Source organism: Hyperoodon ampullatus (genome assembly GCF_949752795.1).
Source record: "Hyperoodon ampullatus genome assembly, chromosome: 18".
Lineage (NCBI taxonomy): Eukaryota > Metazoa > Chordata > Mammalia > Artiodactyla > Ziphiidae > Hyperoodon > Hyperoodon ampullatus.
The window spans coordinates 51,035,136-51,057,759 of record NC_136931.1 but is presented as its reverse complement, the minus strand read 5'-3'; the positions used below and the strand labels follow the sequence as shown (position 1 = coordinate 51,057,759).

The following is a 22,624-nucleotide window of genomic DNA, read 5'->3' as shown; positions in this document are numbered from 1 at the left end:
TATAGAATTTCCCAGTTCAGAATTGGTTATGTATGTGTTTTCCTGTGAATGGTGGGTTCACACCGGGCTTCAGAGAGCAAGAGAAGTTTTTCCTTTTCCTCTCCTTTTCTGGCACATGCATTTCAGTGGATCAAGGACATAATTTTCCAGGTTATGGCAAATTCAAGCTAAACTCCAATATGAAAGGGCTGGGGTGGGAAGGAATGAGTGTTCTGAATAGGCAAGTTTAAAACCAGTTTAGGTCAGGAAATGGGGAGGCGTGGAGGTTCTGGCAACTCTCTCCCAAGGTCTGCTTTGCCAAAGTTCAATGACAAGGAAGGTTGGGTTTCCTACAGACCTCGTCCTGGATGTACCTTTTCATCTACTGACACTGAAGGAAGGGACTGTGACCAGGCAGCCTGGAGGAGCCTCATTAGGGATGAAAGGGGGGGAAAGACACTATTCCCATTTTCCCCAGAGGGCAAAGGGATCTCCTAGGGATGGGGATGAGAAGCTTGGAATAAGTGCAGTGAGCAGGACTGGTCGCATTACTTATTTTTCACTTCTGAATAAACTGTTTCTGTGGCTGATGGGGAGGCTGAAGTTGGTTTCTTTGATTCCCAGGCATTGAAGTTCAGGGCAGAATATGCAACTTCGTCAGTCTGAAAGGAATGAACAGCAGTCAATTAAATCAGTGTCGTGGGCCAGGCCCTCACCTTGTCCAGTGTGATTCAGCACCACATGCTTTCACTTTGTTTCACTTTGAAACTTTTAGTTCAGAGAAGTACTTTTATTACCCATTTTCTCTGCCTACTAACATCCTGTTGAATGTTCATTAGAAGAGATAGATTATGGAATGCTACAATGGAATATGATGATACAACAATGAGAATAAATAAACGACAAAGGCACACAACAATATGAATGAATCTCATAAAACAATTTTGAATCAAAGAAGCCAGACATGGGGGCTTCCCTGGTGGCGCAGTGGTTGAGAGTCCGCCTGCCAATGCAGGGGACACGGGTTCGTGCCCCGGTCCGGGAGGATCCCACATGCCGCAGAGCGGCTGGGCCCGTGAGCCATGGCCGCTGAGCCTGCGCATCCGGAGCCTGTGCCTCGCAATGGGAGAGGCCACAACAGTGAGAGGCCCGCGTACCGCAAAAAAAAAAAAAAAAAAAGAAGCCAGACACATGTATACACTGTATTTTTCATTTATATAAGTACATAATCAGGTAAAACGAACCTAATGCACTGGAAATAAGGACAGTCATTAGTCTTTGGAGGGAAGTAACTGGAGCGTTTTGTGTGTGTGTTTGTTGCGGGGGTTGATTTTTTTTTTTAATGATTTGGGTGCTGTTTACATAGGTATGTACAACTCGTAGAAACTTAAACATTGTTAAAATATACTTATGATTGAAGCATTTTTCAATATATATGTATATTCTATTGAAGGTTAAGATGAGAAAAATTCAGTACAATTATCAGAAAGTAAAGGAACTAAGACCTCAGATCTATTAGATTGGAAATTATCATTTGATAGGAAGAGCAGGGTCAGGTTGGAGGCAGAAGAGGGAGAATGATCTAGTGCCTTCCTTGAGCTGGGCATTGTGTCAGGTGCTTTACCTTTGTTAGGTCATTTAATTCCTTGAACTTCTCTTTGAAGGAGGCAGCATGTCCATTTTACACATGAAAAAGCCAGGGATCAAAGAGGTTAAGTTACCAGCCCAAGGTCCCAGCCAGGATTCAAGTTCACATCTTGCAATGAGGTAGACTGGTGGGGGTAATACTTCTTTGTCTGTTGCTGAAGTGAGGAACTTTGACCCAAACTTGATCTCACTTTTGTATCTTCAAGAATAACCCATTCTACACAGAGATATTTCCATGAGAAAAGGAGCCAGTGAAACTGGCTGTGCTTACCTTGTTAGGTGAATTGTCAGAGTGGCCCTGACCTAGGGAAACAAAGGAGAGTTATCAACCCATGAAAATGCAGAGCTGACTTATTGCCTCAGAACGTGGTGTTCCTAAGCTGTTGTGCTTCTAGCTGAAGGAGGTGGCAGGTGGTGAGAGGGTGGGGTGGGGAGGTGGCCCATGATTAAGACTTAAGGAATTCGCTTCCCTCAGTCTGCAGTCCAGACCCCAAGGCATTAGACCAAGGAGGGGTGGGGAGAGGCCTCAGTGCACTTCTGAAGATTTCTTCTAGTTCACAAGGCATGAGTTTTGCCCAGGTGTGTGTCTCAGCAGCAGGCTCCAGCGGCAAGGAGGGGCATTGAGGCCCACAGTACCCAGAGCACCAAAGGCAGGGAAAGTCTCACCAAAGGAGATGTCCACATCCGTAATAGAGGCAGGAGGGGGAAGGAGGTAGGATGAGGAAAAGGCTCCTGGAAACATGTCCATCTCATGGCCTGCTTGGCTTGCCTGGCCTAGGAGGGGCGAGTGTCTCTCCCCCAGCTGTGTCTCAGGGGAATCTTTTGCAGCAGGAAGGGTGTGAGGACCTATGCCAGTTTAAGAATGGGAAACTGAGATCCCCTCTAATAATTCAGAAGGTAGGGATTCACTTGGAAATCCGGGATTCCCTGGTAGGGCAGGGTATATAGTAGAACATACAAGCTCTCACTAGGGGAGCAGGTTTACTTACTCTGGTTGTGGTCTGAGGATTTGTGCTCTGTGAGATCGCGCTGGTCACTTGCCCTAAATAAATATCAGACACTGTGACTGCTATTCCCAGGCACAGGATCTTTGCTCCTTGAATTAGGAAGGACACTGTCAGCATGATTCCTTGGGGCTCCTCAATGTTCATTTATACCTTGGTTGGTCCTCTTTCCTCTGAGGAGCTCCTTCTTCAATCTACCTATCATCCCTTCTAGTGTTTACTCCTCTCCTGCTTACTGGCTGTTCACATTTAGGGCCATTCATGCCAACTGCTTCTGAGCTTATTTCTACCCTGACACCTTTCCCCTTTTGTAGGTCGATGCTGTTTTTTTGTCACTTTATTTATTGCCCAGGAGGCCTTTGGTTGTTTCTGCTTTTCTTAGGTTCTCTTCCTGTCCTGTCCCTCCCTCCTCCTGCTACTCTTGTCGACAGAGCACAGGACTCCCTTCCTCCTGCTTCTTTCATTTCCTCATTAGTTTTCCTTCTTGGACCTTGGCTTCCCTGACTGGGGACCAAGGAACATAATTGGTTCTGCCCCCTCTAAACCAGATGGGGTTGGGAATAACTATGTCCAAGAGAGAGGAGGGCACAGGAAGCATGAAGACCAGGGGAAGAAGAGACCCACAGGAATTAATGCCAAGAAGCAGGGCTTTAAGAAGAATGAGGAGCAGATCCAGGTCCAGAGACAGAGATGAAGTCTCCTTCCCTCTCCCGAGCATGGCAGTTAGCCTCAGAGAAAGCAAAACAAGAGGAAAGGCACCATACTCTCCAGTTTTTCTGATGTACAGAAAATACACCAAGGCTGCTATCAGAGCTACCCCAGCCAGGACTCCAATCACGATGCCGGCAATAGCACCACCTGAGAGGCCAGAAGAACTTCCTTGTGTTGAATCATCTGTCACGGAAAGAAAAATGAAGAGTCAATGTAGGTGACATTATTTTACAGTGGGGGGTGCTCTGGGAAATAACTCTCAATATGAAATAGTCTCGACTTGTTCCTTCAAGGAATAAAATTTCTGTGGAAGGTTGCTGTGAGGTGACTAGCCGACTATATTTTTGTAATTTTTTTCTCTCTGACTGTATTTCTAGGTTGGTGGTCAGACATGCCTCAATTCCAGTGTGGCCCTTCTGCACTCAGGTATTTTTGAAGGCTTTGGACATGGAAGAAGCGCTAATGGTTATTTTTCTATGTTATAGCTTCCCATCTTTTCATGATTACATCTTTCTCTGGGTGTGGCCCAGGTGTGGCCGCCATGAATATGTGCCTGTTAGGTGTCTTGGTGGGGATTTATTGATGGAAGGCCCTCTGAATTCACTGCCCCTCTGCACAGAGACCACCCTTCACACAGGTTCCCAGCAGGAATATGAAATCAATCCCAGTTCTGCGAGAAATGATTTTTTTGTGATGGGTGACTTTAGTTCAAGGACTCCTCATCAGATTTGCAGACACTCTCTTAGAACTGCACTGCAGCCTAAAACTTCCTCCTTTCCTTTCTCCTTCCCAGGGATACAATATGCATCATGGTCTGAGGACCCTCCCAGGCTCCTCCCACTCCTGCCCCGCTTTCCTTCACAGGCATTTTTCCCAATGAATGTCTTGTATGTCTAATCCCATCTGGGCTACATCTCACGGGATGAAAACTAACATACTAGACGTGAAACTTTGCACTCAACTCCTTTTTTTCTCTCTTCCCTATTTACTCAGTAACATGTTCCTATGGGTCTTTTATGTTATGCCTTCCTTCCCCAAATATATAACACCTTTTGCCCTTTGTTCTTTTTTTTTTTTTTTTTTTTTTTGCGGTACGCGGGCCTCTCACTGTTGTGGCCTCTCCCGCTGCGGAGCACAGGCTCCAGACGCACAGACTCAGCAGCCATGGCTCACAGGCCTAGCCGCTCCACAGCATGTGGGATCCTCCTGGATCGGGGCATGAACCCGTGTCCCCTGCATCGGCAGGCGGACTCTCAACCACTGCGCCACCAGGGAAGCCCTCTTTGTTCTTTTTTATTTCAGTTTTCCTCACCATTCAACTCAAAACTGAAAATTAATACTAATGTTAGCTATTGTTATGATGTACTTACTAGGTGCCAGATTCTGTGCTACATATAATATTTCCCATATATCTCATTTAATTCATATAATAACCCTGTCAGATAGACATTATTTCCATTTTACAGATGGAAAATCTGAGGCTTCCAGTAGTGAAAAACCCAAAGTCATATGGCTAATAAGAGGTGGATCTAGAGTTAGGTAGTCCTTGAATTGGAGTTCCTGATTTCACATAGCCTAATGATAATAATAGTAATTATAGCAGCTAACATTTTTGGAAAAATTTTCCTTTGTGTGTATTTTGCTGTGGGTTTAATTGAATATTACATTAAATCTGAAACAAAACCATGAAGCAGGTACTTTTATTGCAATTTTCAGTTGAGGAATCTGAGGCTCAGAGAAGTCAAGAATCCTGTGCAAGGGCTTCCCTGGTGGCGCAGTGGTTGAGAGTCTGCCTGCCGATGCAGGGGACACGGGTTCGTGCCCCAGTCCGGGAGGGTCCCACATGCCGCGGAGAGGCTTGGCCTGTGAGCCATGGCCGCTGAGCCTGCGCGTCCGGAGCCTGTGCTCCACAACGGTAGAGGCCACAACAGTGGGACGCCCGCGTACTGCAAAAAAAAGGAAAAAAAAAAGAATCCTGTGCAAGAATTTATAATTGTAAATGCTTACATTAAAAAAGTAGATCTCAAATCAGCAACCTAAATTTACAACTTAAGGGACATGAAAAACGAAACAATGAAAAAAAAACAAATGAACCAAAGCTAGCAGAATGAAGGAAACAATAACAATTAGAATGGAGATAAATAAATTAGAGAATGGAAAAACAGTAGAGAGAATCAATAAAACCAATATTTGGTTCTTCAGAAATTTTAACAAAATTGACAAATCTTTAACTAGATTGACTAAGAAGATTCAAATTACTAAAATCAGAAATGAGTGTGGGAACATTGCTACCAATTCTACAAAATATGAGTACTATGAATAATCATTTGGCAACAAATTGGATAACTTCTACAAAATGGACAAATTCCTAGAAACATGAAAGCTACCAAGATGAAATCACAAAGAAATAAAGACTATGAATAGACATATGAAGTAAGGAGGTTAAATCAATAAAAAACACTTGACAAAAATCCACTAACCTTTCATGATGAAAACACTCAAACTAGGAAAAGAAGGAAACCACCTCAACATAATAAAGGACATATATAAAAAACCCACAGCTAACATCATCCTGAATGGTGAAAGACTGAAAGTTCTTCCTCTAAGGTCAGGAACAAGACAACAATGCCTGTTTTTCCACTTCTATTCAAAATAGTATTGGATGTATCAGCCAGAGCAATTAGGCAAGAAAAAGAAATAAAGGACATCCAAATTGGAAAAGAAGAGTAAAATTATCTCTGTTTGCAGATAACATGACCTTATATGTAGAAAACCATAAAGATCCCCCAGAAAACTGTTACAACTAATAAACAAATTCATCAAAGCTGGAGAATACTAAATCAACATGTAAAAATCAGTTGTTTCGGGACTTCCCTTGTGGCGCAGTGGTTAAGAATCCTTCTGCCAATGCAGGGGACATGGGTTCGATCCCTGTCTGGGAAGATCCCACATGCTGCAGAGCATCTAAGCCCATGCACCACAACTACTCATCCTGTGCTTTAGAGCCCGCAAGCCACAACTACTGTGCCTGCGTGCCACAACTACTGAAGCCCACGCACATAGAGCCCGTGCTCCGCAACAAGAGAAGCCACCGCAATGAGAAGCCCGTGCACCACAATGAAGAGTAGCCCCTGCTCGCCGCAACTAGAGAAAGCCCGCGCACAGCAACGAAGACCCAATGCAGCCAAAAACAAAAATAAATAAATAAATACTATTAAAAAAATCAGTTGTTTCTATACACAAACAATGAAACATTCAAAAAGGAAATTAAGAAAATTTTATTTACAATACTATCAAAAATAATGAAATATTCAGGAATTAACCAGGGAGGTGAAAGATTTATACACTGAGAAACTATAAATAAACACTGCTGAAAGAAATTAAAGACATAAATAAATGGAAAGACATTCCATGTCCATGGATTGGAAGACTTAACATGGTTAAGATGACAGTACTACCCAAAGTGATCTAAGATTCATCGCAATCCTATCAAAATTCCCCAATGACTTTTTTTTTTTTTTTGTGAAATAGAAAATCAGCCCTAAAATTCATATAGCATTTCAGGAGACCCCTAAAAGCCAAAAAAATCTGGAAAAAGAAGAACAGAGTTGGAGGACTCGCATTTCCTGATTTCAAAATTTGTTACAAAGCTACAGTAATCAAAAGTGTGGTATTATGGGGCTTCCCTGGTGGTGCAGTGGTTGAGAGTCCGCCTGCCGATGCAGGGGATGCGGGTTCGTGCCCCAGTCCGGGAAGATTCCACATGCCGCGGAGCAGCTGGGCCTGTGAGCCATGGCCACTGAGCCTGCGCGTCCCGAGCCTGTGCTTCGCAACGGGAGAGGCCACAACAGTGAGAGGCCCGCGTACCGCAAAAAAAAAAAAAAAGTGTGGTATTAGAATAAAGACAGACATGCACAACAATGGAATAGTAAGCCCAGAAATAAACTTTTGTATTTATGGTCAGATGACATTGACAAGGGTGTCAAGATGATTATATGGGAGAGTCTTTTCAACATATGGAACTGGGAAAACCAGATATTTATACAACAGAGTGAAGTTGAACCCTTACCTAACACCATATACAAAAAAATTAACTCACAATGCATAAAAAAATCTCAATGAGAGCTAAAACTAGAAGAAAAACATAGGCTGAAATCTTCATGACACTGGATTTGGCAATGATTTATTGGATAGGAAACCAAAAGCACAGGCAAGGAATAAAAAAAAAATCAGTAAATTGGACTTCATCAAATTTAAAAACTTTTATGCACCAAAGTGAAAAGACAACCCACAGAATGGGAGAACATATTTGCAAAACATATATATCTGTTAATGGATTAACATCCAGAATATGCAAAGAATTATTACAACTCAACAACCACAACCCAATATAAAAATGGGCAGAGGAGGGCTTCCCTGGCAGCACAGTGGTTAAGAATACGCCTGCCAATGCAGGGGACACGGGTTCGAGCCCTGGTCCAGGAAGATCCCACATGCCATGGAGCAACTAAGCCCATGCACCACAACTACTGAGCCCACGAGCCTAGAGCTAGAGCCCATGCTCCGCAACAAGAGAAGCCACCGCAATGAGAAGCCCACGCGCCGCAACAAAGAGTAGCCCCCGCTCGCCGCAACTAGAGAAAGCCCGCATGCAGCAATGAAGACCCAAGACGGCCAAAAATAAATAAATTAAATAAATAAAATTTTTTAAAAATGGGCAGAGGAACTGAAGAGACATTTCTCCAAAGAAACAGTCTCTGCAATAAGTGGTGCTGGGAAAACTGGACAGCTACATGTAAAAGAATGAAATTAGAACACTCCCTAACACCATCCACAAAAATAAACTCAAAATTGATCAAAGACTTAAATGTAAGGCTGGGCATTATAAAACTCTTAGAGGAGAACATAGGCTGAACACTCTTTGACATAAATCGTAGCAATATTTCTTTTGATCCAGCTCCTAGAGTAATGAAAATAAAAACAAAAATTGACAAATGGGACCTAATTAAACTTAAAAACTTTTGCACAGCAAAGGAAACATAACAAAATGAAAAGACAACCCACAGAGTGGGAGAAAATATTCACAATCAAAGTGACCGACAAGGGATTAATCTCCAAAATATACAAACAGCTCATGCAGCTCTATGTCAAAAAAACAAACAACCCACTCAAAAAATGGGCAGAAGATCGAAATAGACATTTCTCCAAAGAAGACATACAGATCGGCAAAAAGCACATGAAAAGATGCTCAACATCACTAATTATCAGAGGAATGCAAATCAAAACCACAATGAGGTATCACCTTACACTGATCAGAATGGCCATCCATCATCAAAAAGTCTACAAACAGGGGCTTCCCTGGTGGTGCAGTGGTTACGAATCCTCCTGCCAACGCAGGGGACATGGGTTTGAGCCCTGGTCAGGGAAGATCCCACATGCCATGGAGCAACTAAGGCCGTGTGTGCCACAGCTACTGAGCTGCGCTCTCGAGCCCATGAGCCACAACTACTGAAGCCCGCATGCCTAGAGCCTGTGCTCCGCAACAAAAGAAGCCACCACAATGAGAAGCCCGCGCACTGCAATGAAGAGTAGCCCCCCCTCACCACAACTAGAGAAAGCCCGTGTGCAGCAACAAAGACCCAACTCAACCAAAAATAAAATAAATAAATAAAATAATAATTAAAAAGAAAAAAGTCTACAAACAATAAATGCTGAATTGAGTGTGGAGAAAGGGAACCCTCCTACACTGTTGGTGGGAATGTAAATTGGTACAACCACTATGGAGAAGCGTATGGAGGTTCCTTAAAAAACAAAACTAGAACTACCATGTGATCCAGCAATCCCACTCCTGGACATATATTTGGAGAAAACCATAATTTGAAAAGATACATGCACCCCAATGTTCACTGCAGCACTATTTACAATAGCCAAGATATGAAAGCAACCTAAATGTCCATTGACAGAGGAATGGATAAAGAAGATGTTGTACATATATACACAATGGAATATTACTCAGCTGTAAAACAAGGAATGAAATAATGCCATTTTCACAAACATGGATGGACCTCAAGATTCTGATTCTAAGTGAAGTAAGTCAGACAGAGAAGGACAAATAAGATATGATATCACTCGTAAGTGGAATGTAATTTTAAAAAAATGATACAAGTGAACTTATTTACAAAACCGGAACAGACTCACAGATTTCGAAAACAAACTTATGGTTACCAAAAGGGAAACGTCCGGGGGGGAGGGAAAAATTAGGAGCATGGGATTAACATATACCCACTACTATATATAAAATAGATAACCAACAAGGACCTACTGTATAGCACAGGGAACTCTACTCAGTATTCTGTAATAACCTATATGGGTAAAGAATCTGAAAAAGAATGAATATATGAGTATGTATAACTGAATCGCTTTGCTGTACACCTGAAACTGACACAACGTTGTAAATCAACTATACTCCAATAAAATTTTTTTAAAAGATCTACAAATGGCCAATAAGCACATGAAAAGATGCTCAACATCACCAATAATTAGGGGAATGTAAATCAAAACCACAGTGAGATATCACTTCACACCCTTTGAATGGCTGTTAAAAAAAAACAACAACAGAAAACAACAAGTGTTTGCAAGGATGTGGAAAAATTGGAACTTTTGTGCATTGCTGGTGGGAACGTAAATGGTGCAACCACTGTGGAAAATGGTATGTCAGTTCATCAAACAGTTGAACAAAGAATTGCCATTTGACCCAGCAAATCCACTTCTGGGTGTGTGCTCAAAAGACTGAAAGCAGGGATTGAACAGATATTTGTACACCCATGTTCACAGTGGCGTATTCACAACAGCCAAAAGGTGGAAACAATTTAAAAGACAATCAACTTATGAATGATAAACAAAATGTGGTATATACATACAAGGGAATATAATTCAGTCTTTAAAAGGAATGAAATTCAGATATATGCTATAACATGGATGGAACCTTGAAGACATAATGCTAAGTGAAATAAATCAGACCCAAAAGGATAATTATTATATGATTCCACTTATACAAAATAACTAGAATAGTCAAATTCATAGAGACAAAGAAAGTAGAATGGTGGTTGCCAGGGTTTGGGTTGGGGGACTGGGGAGTTATTGTTTAATGGGTACAGAGTTTTAGTATGGTAAGGTGAAAAAGTTCTAGATGGATAGTGGTAATGATTGCACGAGAATATGAATATACTTATTGCTACTGAGCTGCAGTCTTAAAAATGGCTAAAATCATATATCTTATGTATATTTTACCACATTAAAAATGGTAACAGAAAAAAAAAAAAAACAAGAAGAATCTTGTGAAAGTCACACTAAAATCCCAAACCCAGGATAAGAAACTTAAGTATATTTGATTTAGAGATTAAGCTCTTATCTATTTTGCTGTTTACCGTAATGGTCTCTTATTTGATATTCTGCCCCCTGTGACCTCTATCCATTTTGCACACCGTTTGTAGAGTAATCCTCCCGGGAAGATGTAGCATGGGGCGAGTGGTCACTTACATTTCACATCCAGCCTGAGGGGGTCACTTTTGCTGGAATTGCCCAGGTTGGAGACCTCACACTGATAATCCCCGGCATCCTCCCTCCTGACGGGGTTGATGGTGAGGGTGTTGTTGTCTGGGGACAGCTTCATCCTGTCCGTGAGCAGTAGACTCTGGCCATTGAAAAACCAGCATATGGAGATCCCAGTGTCATTTGTGCGGCAGGTCAGGACCACGGTATTCTCATGTTCTGTGACTGTGGTGTTGCTGGCTTCGATGGAGGGCTGTGCCACTGGGTCTGTGGAGAGACAGGGGGTGACTGACTGAGAATAGGTCAGGGGTCTGGGGCCACACTCTTTCCTCAGAGGTCTCAGCCACCCCCGGGGCCCATGAGCTCTGTAAAGGTGATGCAGAGATTGGCCCTGACCCTGTGAACAAGGTCGTGGGTCTCTCTTTGGGTGACGATCCATAAGGAGAGGGCTGCAACTCCTCTCTGAAACCCAGATACCCCAGGATGACCCCTGACCAGTCTCCCTGGACAGCTCTGTAGTATCGGCACCAGGAACGTCTTCTCAGCCCATATGTCTAGCATCTTCAACATCAAGTGGGATTTTTCATTAACTTTCATTGACCTTTTTCCACAATTTTCTTTGACTTTAAACTAATTCAGGTCCCATTCCTTATATACACTTCCGAGTACACTGGGGAAGGCAGGCTTGCCAACTCTGTGCATCTCTGGGGCCAAGGGAACTTTCCATAAAGTAGGGGAGGCATCTACTTCCTGTTAAATAATTTCTTAGACTGGCCCAACACAGCCTCCTGGACTGTAGAAGGGTTAAGTATCCCTCTGAGCCAAGGACAGTCTTGTTTTAAAATTCCCCAACAATAACTACCCCTCATTTTCACTCATCCTGAGTCTGAGACATTAACCTTTTCTCCCATCAGAGGATGGTGACCCTGAGCCTCTCAAGACAGGAGCAGCTGTTGCCTCCCAGTCTTGGCTCAAGGCTGGGCCTGCCCAGATTTGCCTAGGACAGGAAGTCATGGCCAGCCTGATATCCAGGGGTGAGGGTCCATGTACCTGGACCTGAGAGGGATGGGTGTGGTCTGGCCTCCGCAGTGGAGATTCAGTCGGGCTGCCTGGGGCACATAGGAACAGAGGCTACTCACAGATGACATTCAGGGTGAATGGGTCACTGCAGCTGACACTCACTGGGTTCCGAGTTTCACACATATAGGATCCTGTGTCATTCCTCGTGACATGGAATAAAGTGAGCGTCCTGTTGTCCTCAGACAGTTCCAGCCTGGTGCTGTTGGGGAGGCTCTGATTGTTGACCCACCACGTGTGGGAGGTGTCCTGAGCCTCAGGCCCACATGTTAACACTACAGTGTCCTGCTCCACGGGGTTGGAGTTGTTGCTGGTGATGACGGGGGTGGGCACCACCGCTGTGAAGACAACAGAGAGAACATTGCCCCTTTTATACCTTGATTCCTCCAATAGCAACTTCAATCAGAGTTGGCATTTCTCACCTTTGAGCCAAACTGAGTCCTTAAAGAATAAGGCAGGTCTTTGTATCACAAGACAAATGCACGAACATCTGAACTCAGAGAATATAACGCCACCTGCTCTATGTCTGAGAGAAAGCACAGACTTCCTCAAGTGTCTGTCATGTATCAAGGTTTGAGAGCAGTAACATAGGCCTGGAAATCAGAGACCCCTTGCTTCCTCATTTAGTTTTTTTTTTTTTTTTTTTTTTTTTTTGCGATACGCGGGCCTCTCACTGTTGTGGCCTCTCCCGTTGCGGAGCACAGGCTCCAGACGCGCAGGCTCAGCGGCCATGGCTCACGGGCCCAGCCGCTCCGCGGCATGTGGGATCCTCCCAGACTGGGGCATGGACCTGCGTCCCCTGCATTGGCAGGCAGACTCTCAACCACTGCGCCACCAGGGAAGCCCCCTCATTTAGTTTTTTACTGACCAGGTGAGTACCTGACTGACCTTGGGGTGTTCACCTGGAACATGCAGGTCCTGAGACCCTTCAAGCTGCACAGACCTACGTTGCCTGGTGGAGATGTGTTTTTACTGAGTCCTCGATTTCCAAGGTTCCCTAGAGATAGGTAATGATGGGCCATCCCATAGTCCTTAAACCCCAAGAAGACTGGGCAGCATGGCCTGGAACTGGGTGTTTGAGCAGAAATAACACACAGGATGATCCAGAGCAAGCCTGGTGGTCAGTCCAGTATTCAGGCTGCGGGGCCATGAGATGGGGCAGTTCTGCCCAGGTGCTAAAGGTGATTCACAAGACAGTGACCTCATAAAGTCTAGGTGAGTCCAAGGAATGATTAGAAAAGAGTGAGGGGGAGGGACTTCCCTGGTGGTCCAGTGGGTAAGGCTCTGCACTCCCAATGTAGGGGGCCCGGCGTCGATCCCTGGTTGGGGAACTAGATCCTGCATGTATGCCCCAACTAAGAGTTCGCATGCCATAACTAAGAAGCCCGCCTGCCACAACTAAAAGATCCTGCATGCTGCAACTAAGACCCAGCCAAAATAAATAAATATTTTTTTAAAAAAAAGTGAGGGGGACATGCTGGCTGGCTTTGGCAGCAGAACCAACGTCTCTGCCCTTAGTCTTGGACAGAATTGATCAGGGAGAGGTCTGAGTCTCTGTTTTTTTTTTATGTGTGTGTGTGCTATGTGGGCCTCTCACTGTTGTGGCCTCTCCCGCTGCAGAGCACAGGCTCCAGACGCGCAGGCTCAATGGCCATGGCTCACGGGCCTAGCCACTCCGCGGCATGTGGGATCCTCCCTGACCGGGACACGAACCCATGCCCCCTGCATCGGCAGGCGGACTCTCAACCACTGCGCCACCAGGGAAGCCCTGAGTCTCTGTTTTATAAAGAGAGGAATGATTTAAATTAGTAGAAACATTCTGTGTTATGTTAATAACTTTAGGAGAAGAGGTCCCTGTCACCAATTTCTGTGGTCAGGCAAATGGGGAGGAGGCCCATCACTGGCATGTGGCATGTTTTCTTTTCTTTTCTTTCTACCTCAGCAAACACAGCTAGAGCTGGATCAAATTTGTCTGAGTTGGGCCAAGTCTAAGTGAAAGGACAGTGGCTTGGGCACCTCATCGTTGGGGAGCCCTATGATACAGGTGCCATCATGAGGACACACGGGCAATGAAATAGGCAGTAAAGCAGTCAGATGGCACAGGGTCTGTCAGCCCCACCCTGGGAAGGTCTCGGGAACCACTGAGAGGAACGGGAGGCTCACAGAAGGACGAGAATGTGAGTCACAAATCAAAGAGGTGAAGTGAGCCACTGGGGACTGCAGACCTGTCCTTCTGCCTTTGACTCCCTGGTCGAGTCATGTAGGGCTTAGATTCAGGGGTTGCATAGCCCTGTTACGTGGTGCCTTCCACTTGTTGGCATCATGGAGGGAAGGAGCCCTGGACCAGGGCAAAGTGGGAGCTCATTCTCCTGGTGACCTGGGGAAACTGGCTCATGTTGGAGCCTCTCAGAGGCTGCTGCTCCCACTGATTTGTGTGTCCTTTACTATTGCCCGGGAGGGTGGGCCTGGCCACAGGTGTTAGCAGGACGGGAACAGGGCAGTCAGCCATTTGCGGGAGTACTTGTGGAAGGCTTAAGGGTAGGGGAGCTGTGCAGAGCAGGGCCAGTCCCGGCTGGAAAGAAGGAGGAGGCAGATGAGAGACATGGAAGCAGCAGAGAGAGCAAAAAATGTCCATTTACAAGTGACTTCAAAGTGGGGGTTACAAGTGCCTTCAAAGATCAAAGATCCAAGAGCCCCACTGCTGCCCAGAGGCAGGACCCCTGCATCCCTGGAAAACCCTCCCATGGCCGAGCAGCCCCACAGTCACCGTGAGACCTGGCTCCCAACGTGCTTTAGGGGCAGGTAGTCAGAGGATGGAACATGGGTCCCATCCCTGGAGAGACAGGCAATAGGTGTGGCCAGTACCTCCTAGGATTCTGCATCCAGATTCCAGTGCCTGAAGAGATTATAGGTCATTCATTCGTTCTTTTACCTTCCATCCTTTCTTCATCAAAGAAAGATTGAGAGTTTACCTGTTGGGCCCTATGCTGGTTGCAGGTGTAGGTTGGAGAGTGAGGAAACCGAGTCCTTTCCATGTTATTCCAGCAGGAGTGACACCCAGCACATTAGGAAACAAACAAATAAATGATTTCTCATCCAGTGCAAGGAGCTTGTGCATTGGCTACCTGAAGAGGGAAGGCCTGGACATTCCTGTCACTGACTATGATCATTGATGCAGGTAATTTAGTTCTAGAGTAAACAGGATTAATTTTCCATTTCCTTTTACTTTCCATGCCAGAGTCTCCCTCTGAGCTGGGGATGCCCAAGCAGAAAGGATCTGAACCAACAGCTGGTTTCTGGGTCCAAAGATGCACAACAAGGCCCCCGGGATGGAGGAGAGGATGGGGCTGTTATCTTGGCATGACTCTCGCCAGTCATGGTCTGTGTGACTCTGATTCAGTGAGTGTAATCCCCTTTAACTCAGTTTCTTCTCATTAAAATAGAAAAAATGGGGCTACCCTGGTTGCGCAGTGGTTGAGAGTCCGCCTGCCGATGTGGGGGACACGGGTTCGTGCCCCGGTCCGGGAAGATCCCACATGCCGTGGAGCGGCTGGGCCTGTGAGCCATGGCCGCTGAGCCTGTGCATCCGGAGCCTGTGCTCTGCAACGGGAGAGGCCACAGCAGTGAGAGGCCCATGTACTGCAAAAAAAAAAAAAAAAAAAAGAAAAAGAAAAAATGGTAAATTGTCTCAGGATTGCCATGTTGCCTATGTATTAACCTTAAATCATTAATAATTAACTGCCCTAAAGCTGAGCATAGAGGAGCTGACCATAAAAACTGCATCTATTATTAGTTGCATCCACAGGAGAGGGCTCCCTGGGCTGTGCCCCGGTGGCCAAGGAGCTGCCAGGAGCATCTTCTCTCCTCTGTTCCTCCCTAAGGATGCTGACCTTCGTCTGGAGTCTCCTTAGTCCCCAGGTGGTTGGCTGATAACCTGGGGATCTAGCCTGTCTTGCTCTCCATGCTGAGTCTCAGGTGAAGGCCCAGACTACACCCCTGCTCAAAGGTCTCTTGGGGCTGAGACCTGGCTGGTGACCAGCTCTGAAGCCTTGCGACTCAGGCAGCTGGGAAGTCATTGCTCCCAGTCAACCCCGTCCAGGAGGCTAAAACCCAACAGTGGCAAATGTTCTCCGGGGTCACTGGAGGCGGGAGCTGAGGGGCTGGGCAGGGGCTTCCTGGGGCTGAGCTTCTCTGTGGGGGTCCCAGGGGGCCCTCAGGCCAGGCCCATACTGAGTCCTGCAGGGTCTTCCTCAGCATCCTGGGCCCAGGGAGGGGCCCAGGGGGTTGAACTGAGGCTGATCTTCCTCTGCTGTGTTACTCCCATCAGCCTGGTCCTTCTTTCTGCACAGAATGTCTTCAGGGTCCGGATTCTGTGAAAGAATTCTGATCCTTTAAAATTTATCTCCACTGTGTGTGTGTCCTGCACTAAATGTTCAAACCCCAACCTGGGATGTCATACAGAGGGGGATGGAGACACAATCCAGGCCTGTCAGTCCTCTGCGTGTGAATAGAATTCACCCCACCCAACACCCAGAGGTCAGAGAGGAATCACTCACGGTATACGCGGAGTTGTCCAGCTAGTCTTTCAGTCTGTAAATCATTCTTTGTAATGAGCAGGGTGTAGTATCCTGTGTCGTTCTGGGTGACGTTCTGGAACAGCAGGGATCCATTGGGGTATATTGTCTCTCGACCGCTGTGTGCAGGCCCAATGGCACTTGCACTACTGTCTATTCTACATGATGCAATTAGTTGGTTGTTCTCTACCCTTTCTCCTCTGTACCAGCCATAGCCTAGAAGGTCCCCTGTCACATTGTGGACAAGTAGAAGAACATCTGTGCCTTCTGCAGCATTTAAGGGCACCGATTCAATAGTGAGTTGCACAGTGGTGGGAAGGTTCCAGAAGGTTACGAGTGAGACTAGGAGGGAAGAGAGAGAAATTAATATTCTGACCTATGTGTTGGGATGGAAAAATGGGGCCCTGGGTCCTGAGCAGGTCTCTTCATCCCTCAGCCTTGGTGTGTGTTTTTGTAGTGCATGTGTGTGTGTGTCTGTGTCTGTGTCTGTGTGTGCATGTGTGTTTGCTACTGGCTCAGGGTCAGCAGCATGACCCCCATTACTTCAGCCCCTCTGAGCTTGTTATTTCCTCTGTTTCCCCAGGTGTCTGCCTGGCTCACTCTCTTGCTGCCCTCACACGCTTGCTCACACTCAGGGGCCTGTTGGGAGCTGCCCTCCCTGACACCTGCTCCAAAGACCCTTCGTCTTCACTTTCTGACCTTTCCCTGCTCCGTTTCCTTCATGACACTTATCAGCACCTGACAGCACATTCTAGATCTCCTTGCTTGTCTGTCTTCCTCCCCATAGAGTGTGAGCTCTGGGATGGCAGGGACTTGTCTGATCCTGGTTGTAACCCAGGGCCTGGACCAGGCTCCAAATACCAGGTGAGGAAGGAATGAGTGTTCCCAGGGCCTCTACCGCCTGGTGTTTATTTGTCAATTTCTAAGGGTGGTGGGTAAGGACAGTGTTTAGCTTCCTGGCTGCGTTTTTTTCTGGATTGACACCCTGACATAAATTGTTATTGTCACCAGTTTTGAAAAATTACTGCTCAGTGATGAATAATTTGGAAAAGGTACAGTAATTGAGGATTCCCTGCCCCTCACCAATTCCAGTTCATTGAGGTTTCCTGTTGCGCAGTCCCTCCCCCCACCCTCCCCTGCTCCCATGTCCCCGCCCCTCAGGTCCAAGCAGAAGCCCTCTGTCCCCTCTCAGAGCCCTGTCTCCCCCAGAGACCTCAGCCAGTCTCTGTTCTCCCACCTCTGCCCGCACCCTGAAAATTGTCCCCTCTCACCTGCCAGCAGGAGTCCATTCCAGGGGATGCACCCTCTGCGGGCATGGGCTAAGGGGGGCTCCATGGTGTCTGCTGTCTGCTGTGTCCCTCGCTCTGTGAGAAAAGCGTCAGCTCCTGAAACGCTCACAAGCACTGCTGTCTGATGTGTGGGCTCCGCTGTCCTTCCTCCCTCTGTGCTGGGCCTCTTCCCGGGGCAGGAGCACTTCGCTGGGTCACATGGGCCGGGGGCGGGGTCTCTGCCCAGGACCCTCCCTCTCCCTCCCCTCTCTTTTCTGCCTGCCTTCTCTCTTCTTCCCTCTTGCCTTTCTGTTTACAACTCATTTCCCTGCGAACCGCTGCTCTTTCTGCCTTTTTCAGCTTGACTTCTCAGTCTAGAAACACACACACACACACACACACAATTTGCCATTGGTTGGGGGGAGCACAACCCTGGGGCTCAGTGTCCTGGGCATTCCCCACAGTTCGCAGTTGGGGTGCACAGTCAGCCTCTCCCCCACAGCCTCCCCTTCCCCTTCCGGGTTTTCCCTTTAGAGCAGGAGCCCTGCGGCTACATCACGAACCCTTGTCACAGGAATGTCACCCACGCTGTGCATTGGAATCACTGTGGAACTTTATAAAGACTGTGAATGCACAGATGACGCCTTAGAAATGCTGTTTCAGCAGCTGCCCAGGTCACATGTAGGCCCAGCCAGGCTGAGACCCCATAATGTGGGCCGGGGTAGACTCTTCCCCTCTCTTGTGCACACAGAGGGTCTGCAGATCCTGTTAGAGCGCAGGGTCTGCCTCCGCAGGTGTGGGGTGGACCCGAGAGTCTGCACCTAACTAGCTGTCAGGTGATACTGATCATACTGGGCTGTGGAGCACAGTTTCAGTAGCAAGGTCTGTCAGCACCACACAGACACCTAGAGGTCCCCAAACCAGGATAGTATTTCCCTCTGTGACACGGAGGGTCTTTCCAGTGTTCTCAAATGCTCTGAGAAGGTTTCATTCTGTTCCTGCCAGAAGCCTCCAGGAAAGGATTGAGGGGCTGGAAAGGGTGTAAAGTGAGTGATGCCTGGTGAGAGGGATGCTCCTTCTCTCTCCATGGGGGTCTAGCTGGGCCACAGCCTCCTGGGACACAGGACCTGAAGGAATAGTAATTCCTAAAGGTGTGAAGTGGGCCAACTCCTGGCTGGATGGGGGAGCTTGGAGAGTGCGAGGAGAGCTGTGGACTAAGGTGACACTGGTGAGGGTCCGATTCTGCTGGGCTGAGGGAGGTCTGTAGCCCTTGGGGAGGCTCTAGCCTGTGGAGTAACTCTGCCGCCCTCTGGTGGACAAGGAGGGAAGTGCAGCAGTTACCATGTCATGCTGCTCTGCATGTTTATTCAACACCAGGAACTTTTTACATGGGTTACATATCATGTTAATGCTGCATCATGTTCCAGCTCTGTGAGTCACAGTCTCTGTTGCTCCAAGAACTCCAGCCTATACATTCCTGGAAATCTGAGCTTGGTGACATCTCATTCCTTAATGAGATGTCACCAAGCTCAGATTTCCAGGAATGTATATGAGTTTGTGTCTGTCTCCAGTAAGTTATACTGTGTGCATCCCTGGGAGACAGTAGTGAATGTGGCTGGAGCACTAGGAGATGGGTCTATGGGAAGAAGAGGCAGGAGCAGGGAACCAGGCACGTCAGGAGGGGAAGGTCTGTGTCAGGGGAGCAGGGGGGAAAGGATGGACAGTCAACTTCCCCTCTCACTCCGGGGGCCTGGGTCGGGTGAGAAGGGAGCTGGTTCCCTCTTGTTCGTCAAGAGCTGGGCCTCACGTGTGCCCTGTGCCCATGGCTGAACTCTCAAGTGTTAAGTCCACTTTTATCCAGGGTTGTCGTTGGCGCTCTCTGTACACATAGGCTGTGACTGGAGAGGCCCCTGGTCTTGAGGTGGCTTCACACACCCAGTCCCGCCCAGGGCCTCGGGGTGGCTCCTGCAACACCCGTGATCCTCTGCTTCTCCCTCCCCCCATTCCTGGGGTTTCTTTCCTGTACCACCTTCTCCCGGGGCCTCTGTGGACAGCCTCAGCCAGTGACCTCACCTGCTTCCGTTCTAGGCAGCTACCCCTGTGATCTCTGCCCCCTCACAATCTCTGGGCCTCACTAGTCTCTCTCATTTTTTCTGACCCCTGATCCCTGTGAGGAAAGGGGGTTGAAGTTGAGATTGCTATACTCTCCAGGTTCTACACTTCTGGGGCAGCTTGAAAGCTAGGAACCCTGATGTGTCAGTGGAATCATTTTTGTGTCTCCCGGTGGAAGCATTCCTCCCTTTGGAACTAAGACCTCTAGGCCAGCAGAGCATAAAGTCACGGGAACAGGAAGTGTACATTTTGCTAGTGGATCATTAGAGGTAAGTGAGTGGTATCACTTCCATTTTCCACCTCTTGATTCCCGGATGTGAGAATCCCGGCTATGGGAGAAAGAGCACCACATAGTGGACTGATTCTGAGCATATCCATCCTCCTGGAATACCTTCCCCTGGCCCTGCAAGGTCTTGCCACCTAGCTGGTGCTGAAATTGAGTTTCCGAAAGACCACCCTACTCTTCTGTGAAGCCAGTTGTTTCAGGATGGTAAGACTAGTGAATTGCATGAGCGTGGGCCCACTGCTGCCTTTCATTTGCTATAATCAGAAGCAATGCTGTGTGGAGAACCATGCTGGAGGATAAGGCATTCTGTGAGCCCATGAATGGTAGTTTTGGCAGAAGCTTTTGCTTGCAGGGAAGGCAAATCTGTATCCAGAGTAACTGCCTATTCCAGTAAGAACAAAATGCCGTCCTTTCATAACAGAGGTGCTTCACTATGATCAACCTGCCACCAGGTAGCTGGCTGATCACCCTGGGGAATGGTGCCCTATCAGAGGCCCAGCTGGTCTCTGAGCTGATGGACTGGGCCCTCAGCGGTGGCTTGTAGCCAGGTTGGCCTTGGTGACTGGAAGTCTGTGTTGCTGAGCCCATGTATAACCTCCATCCCTGCCGCCATGGCCACTTTGTTCGTAAGCCCACCAGGTGAAGGCAGGGGTGGCTGGGGAAAGAGGCTGACTGGTGTCCACAGAATGGGTCATTCTATCCACTTGATTATTTAAATCTTCTTCTGCCGAAGTGAATGGTGAGTATTCAGAGAGGTTTATCCACATATTTCTTCCCCAGACCTCCTTGTCACCAATTTTCCAATCATGTTCTTACCAAATCCCTGACCATCCAGCCAAACCATTGGCCATAGCCCATGAATCAGTATATAATCACACGTCTGGCCATTTCTCCTTCCGAGCAAAATGAACAATCAGGTGCACTGCCTGAAGTTCTGCCCACCGAGACAATTTCCCTTCACTCTGACCTTTAGGGAAGTTTCAGAAAGGGGCTACAGTGCTGCAGTTGTCCCCTTTCACGTGGTGCCTGCATATCAAGCAGAACTATCTGTAAACTAGGCCTAGAGTAGTTGCTACTTCTTGCTCTCTTAGTCCAATCAGCATAAACTCATCAAGGACCAGAGTGATGTCTTGTGAGAGGAGAAGGCTATCATGATCCCCGTGGACTAAATTATGACTCAGGGCTGGAGAGGTGATAAACCCCTGAGATAGGACAAGTGTATAATAATCCACTGTGCCTTCCCCTTGACCCATCTGTCTTCTGTACAGGCCAAATGGAGTTGAAAGAGGATATGGTGGAAATCACCTCCTCATGATTCTGGTGACCAGTTCCACTGTGTGGGCTTTTTCCTCACAAGATTGCCAGTCCTTCCTCTCCCCCTTCAGATGCCAGTCACAAGTCCAGGTTGTCACCTGCGCTTCTGACAGAGAGGCTACAGATGGGAGTGTCCAACAGCCCTCTCCTTGGGTTTGATTAATTTGCTAGAGTGGCTCACAGAACTCAGAAAAACATTCTACTTACCAGATTATGGGATTATTATTATTATTATTATTTTTTTTTTTTTTTTTTTGCGGTACACAGGCCTCTCACTCTTGTGGCCTCTCCCGTTGCGGAGCACAGTCTCCAGACGCGCAGGCTCAGCGGCCATGGCTCACGGGCTCAGCGGCCATGGCTCACGGGCCCAGCCGCTCCGCGGCATGTGGGATCTTCCCAGACCGGGGCACGAACCCGTGTCCCCTGCATCGGCAGGCGGACTCTCAACCACTGCGCCACCAGGGAAGTCCTGGGATTATTATTAAAAGATGTAATTCAGGAACAGCCAGATGGAAGAGATGCATAGGACAAAGTATGGGGGGAAAGGCACAGAGCTTCCATGCTCTCTGAGTGTTCCACTCTCCCCAAATCTCCATGTGTTCACCAGTCTGGAAGCTCTCTGAACCCCGTCCTTTTTTTAGTGAGTGCTTTATTTTTAAAAAATTTAAATTATGTTAAATTGAGGTATAATTGACATATATGACTTTCAAGTGTGCAACGTAATGATTCAATATTTGTATATACTGTAAAATGATCACCATAAGAGGTCTAGTTAACATCTGTCACCATGCATAGTTATAGAATCTTATTCCTGTGATGAGAACTTTTAAGATCTACTCTCTTAGCAACTTTCAAATATGCAATACAGTATTACTAACTATAGTCACCATGCTGTCCATTACATCCCCATGGTTTATTTATTTTAAACCGGAATATATACTTTTTGACTCCATTCACCCATTTCACACACACCCCACTCCTCATCTCTGGCAACCACCAATCTATTCTCTGTGTTTTTTTTTTAATAATTTTTTTTTAAAAAAGACACATTTATTCAGCGTAATGATCAGACTATTACATTTAGCAATCAACAGCATGGGT

At 46.9% G+C, this 22,624-nt stretch overlaps 1 protein-coding gene across 1 annotated transcript; it reads right to left on the bottom strand.

The window, feature by feature from the left end:
- Nucleotides 1-527: 527 nt before the first annotated feature.
- LOC307066322 (cell adhesion molecule CEACAM1-like) lies at nucleotides 528-17,926 on the bottom strand (the record flags this gene model as incomplete). The annotated part of the gene is made up of 8 exons (XM_079723442.1): nucleotides 17,815-17,926; nucleotides 16,526-16,885; nucleotides 12,032-12,307; nucleotides 10,881-11,159; nucleotides 3,395-3,524; nucleotides 2,616-2,668; nucleotides 1,898-1,929; nucleotides 528-641 (listed from the first exon to the last, which is right to left on the bottom strand). Exons 1-8 carry the CDS (start codon nucleotides 17,876-17,878, stop codon nucleotides 528-530), a joined length of 1,308 nt encoding a protein of 435 aa, XP_079579568.1. The 5' UTR covers nucleotides 17,879-17,926.
- Nucleotides 17,927-22,624: the final 4,698 nt, after the last annotated feature.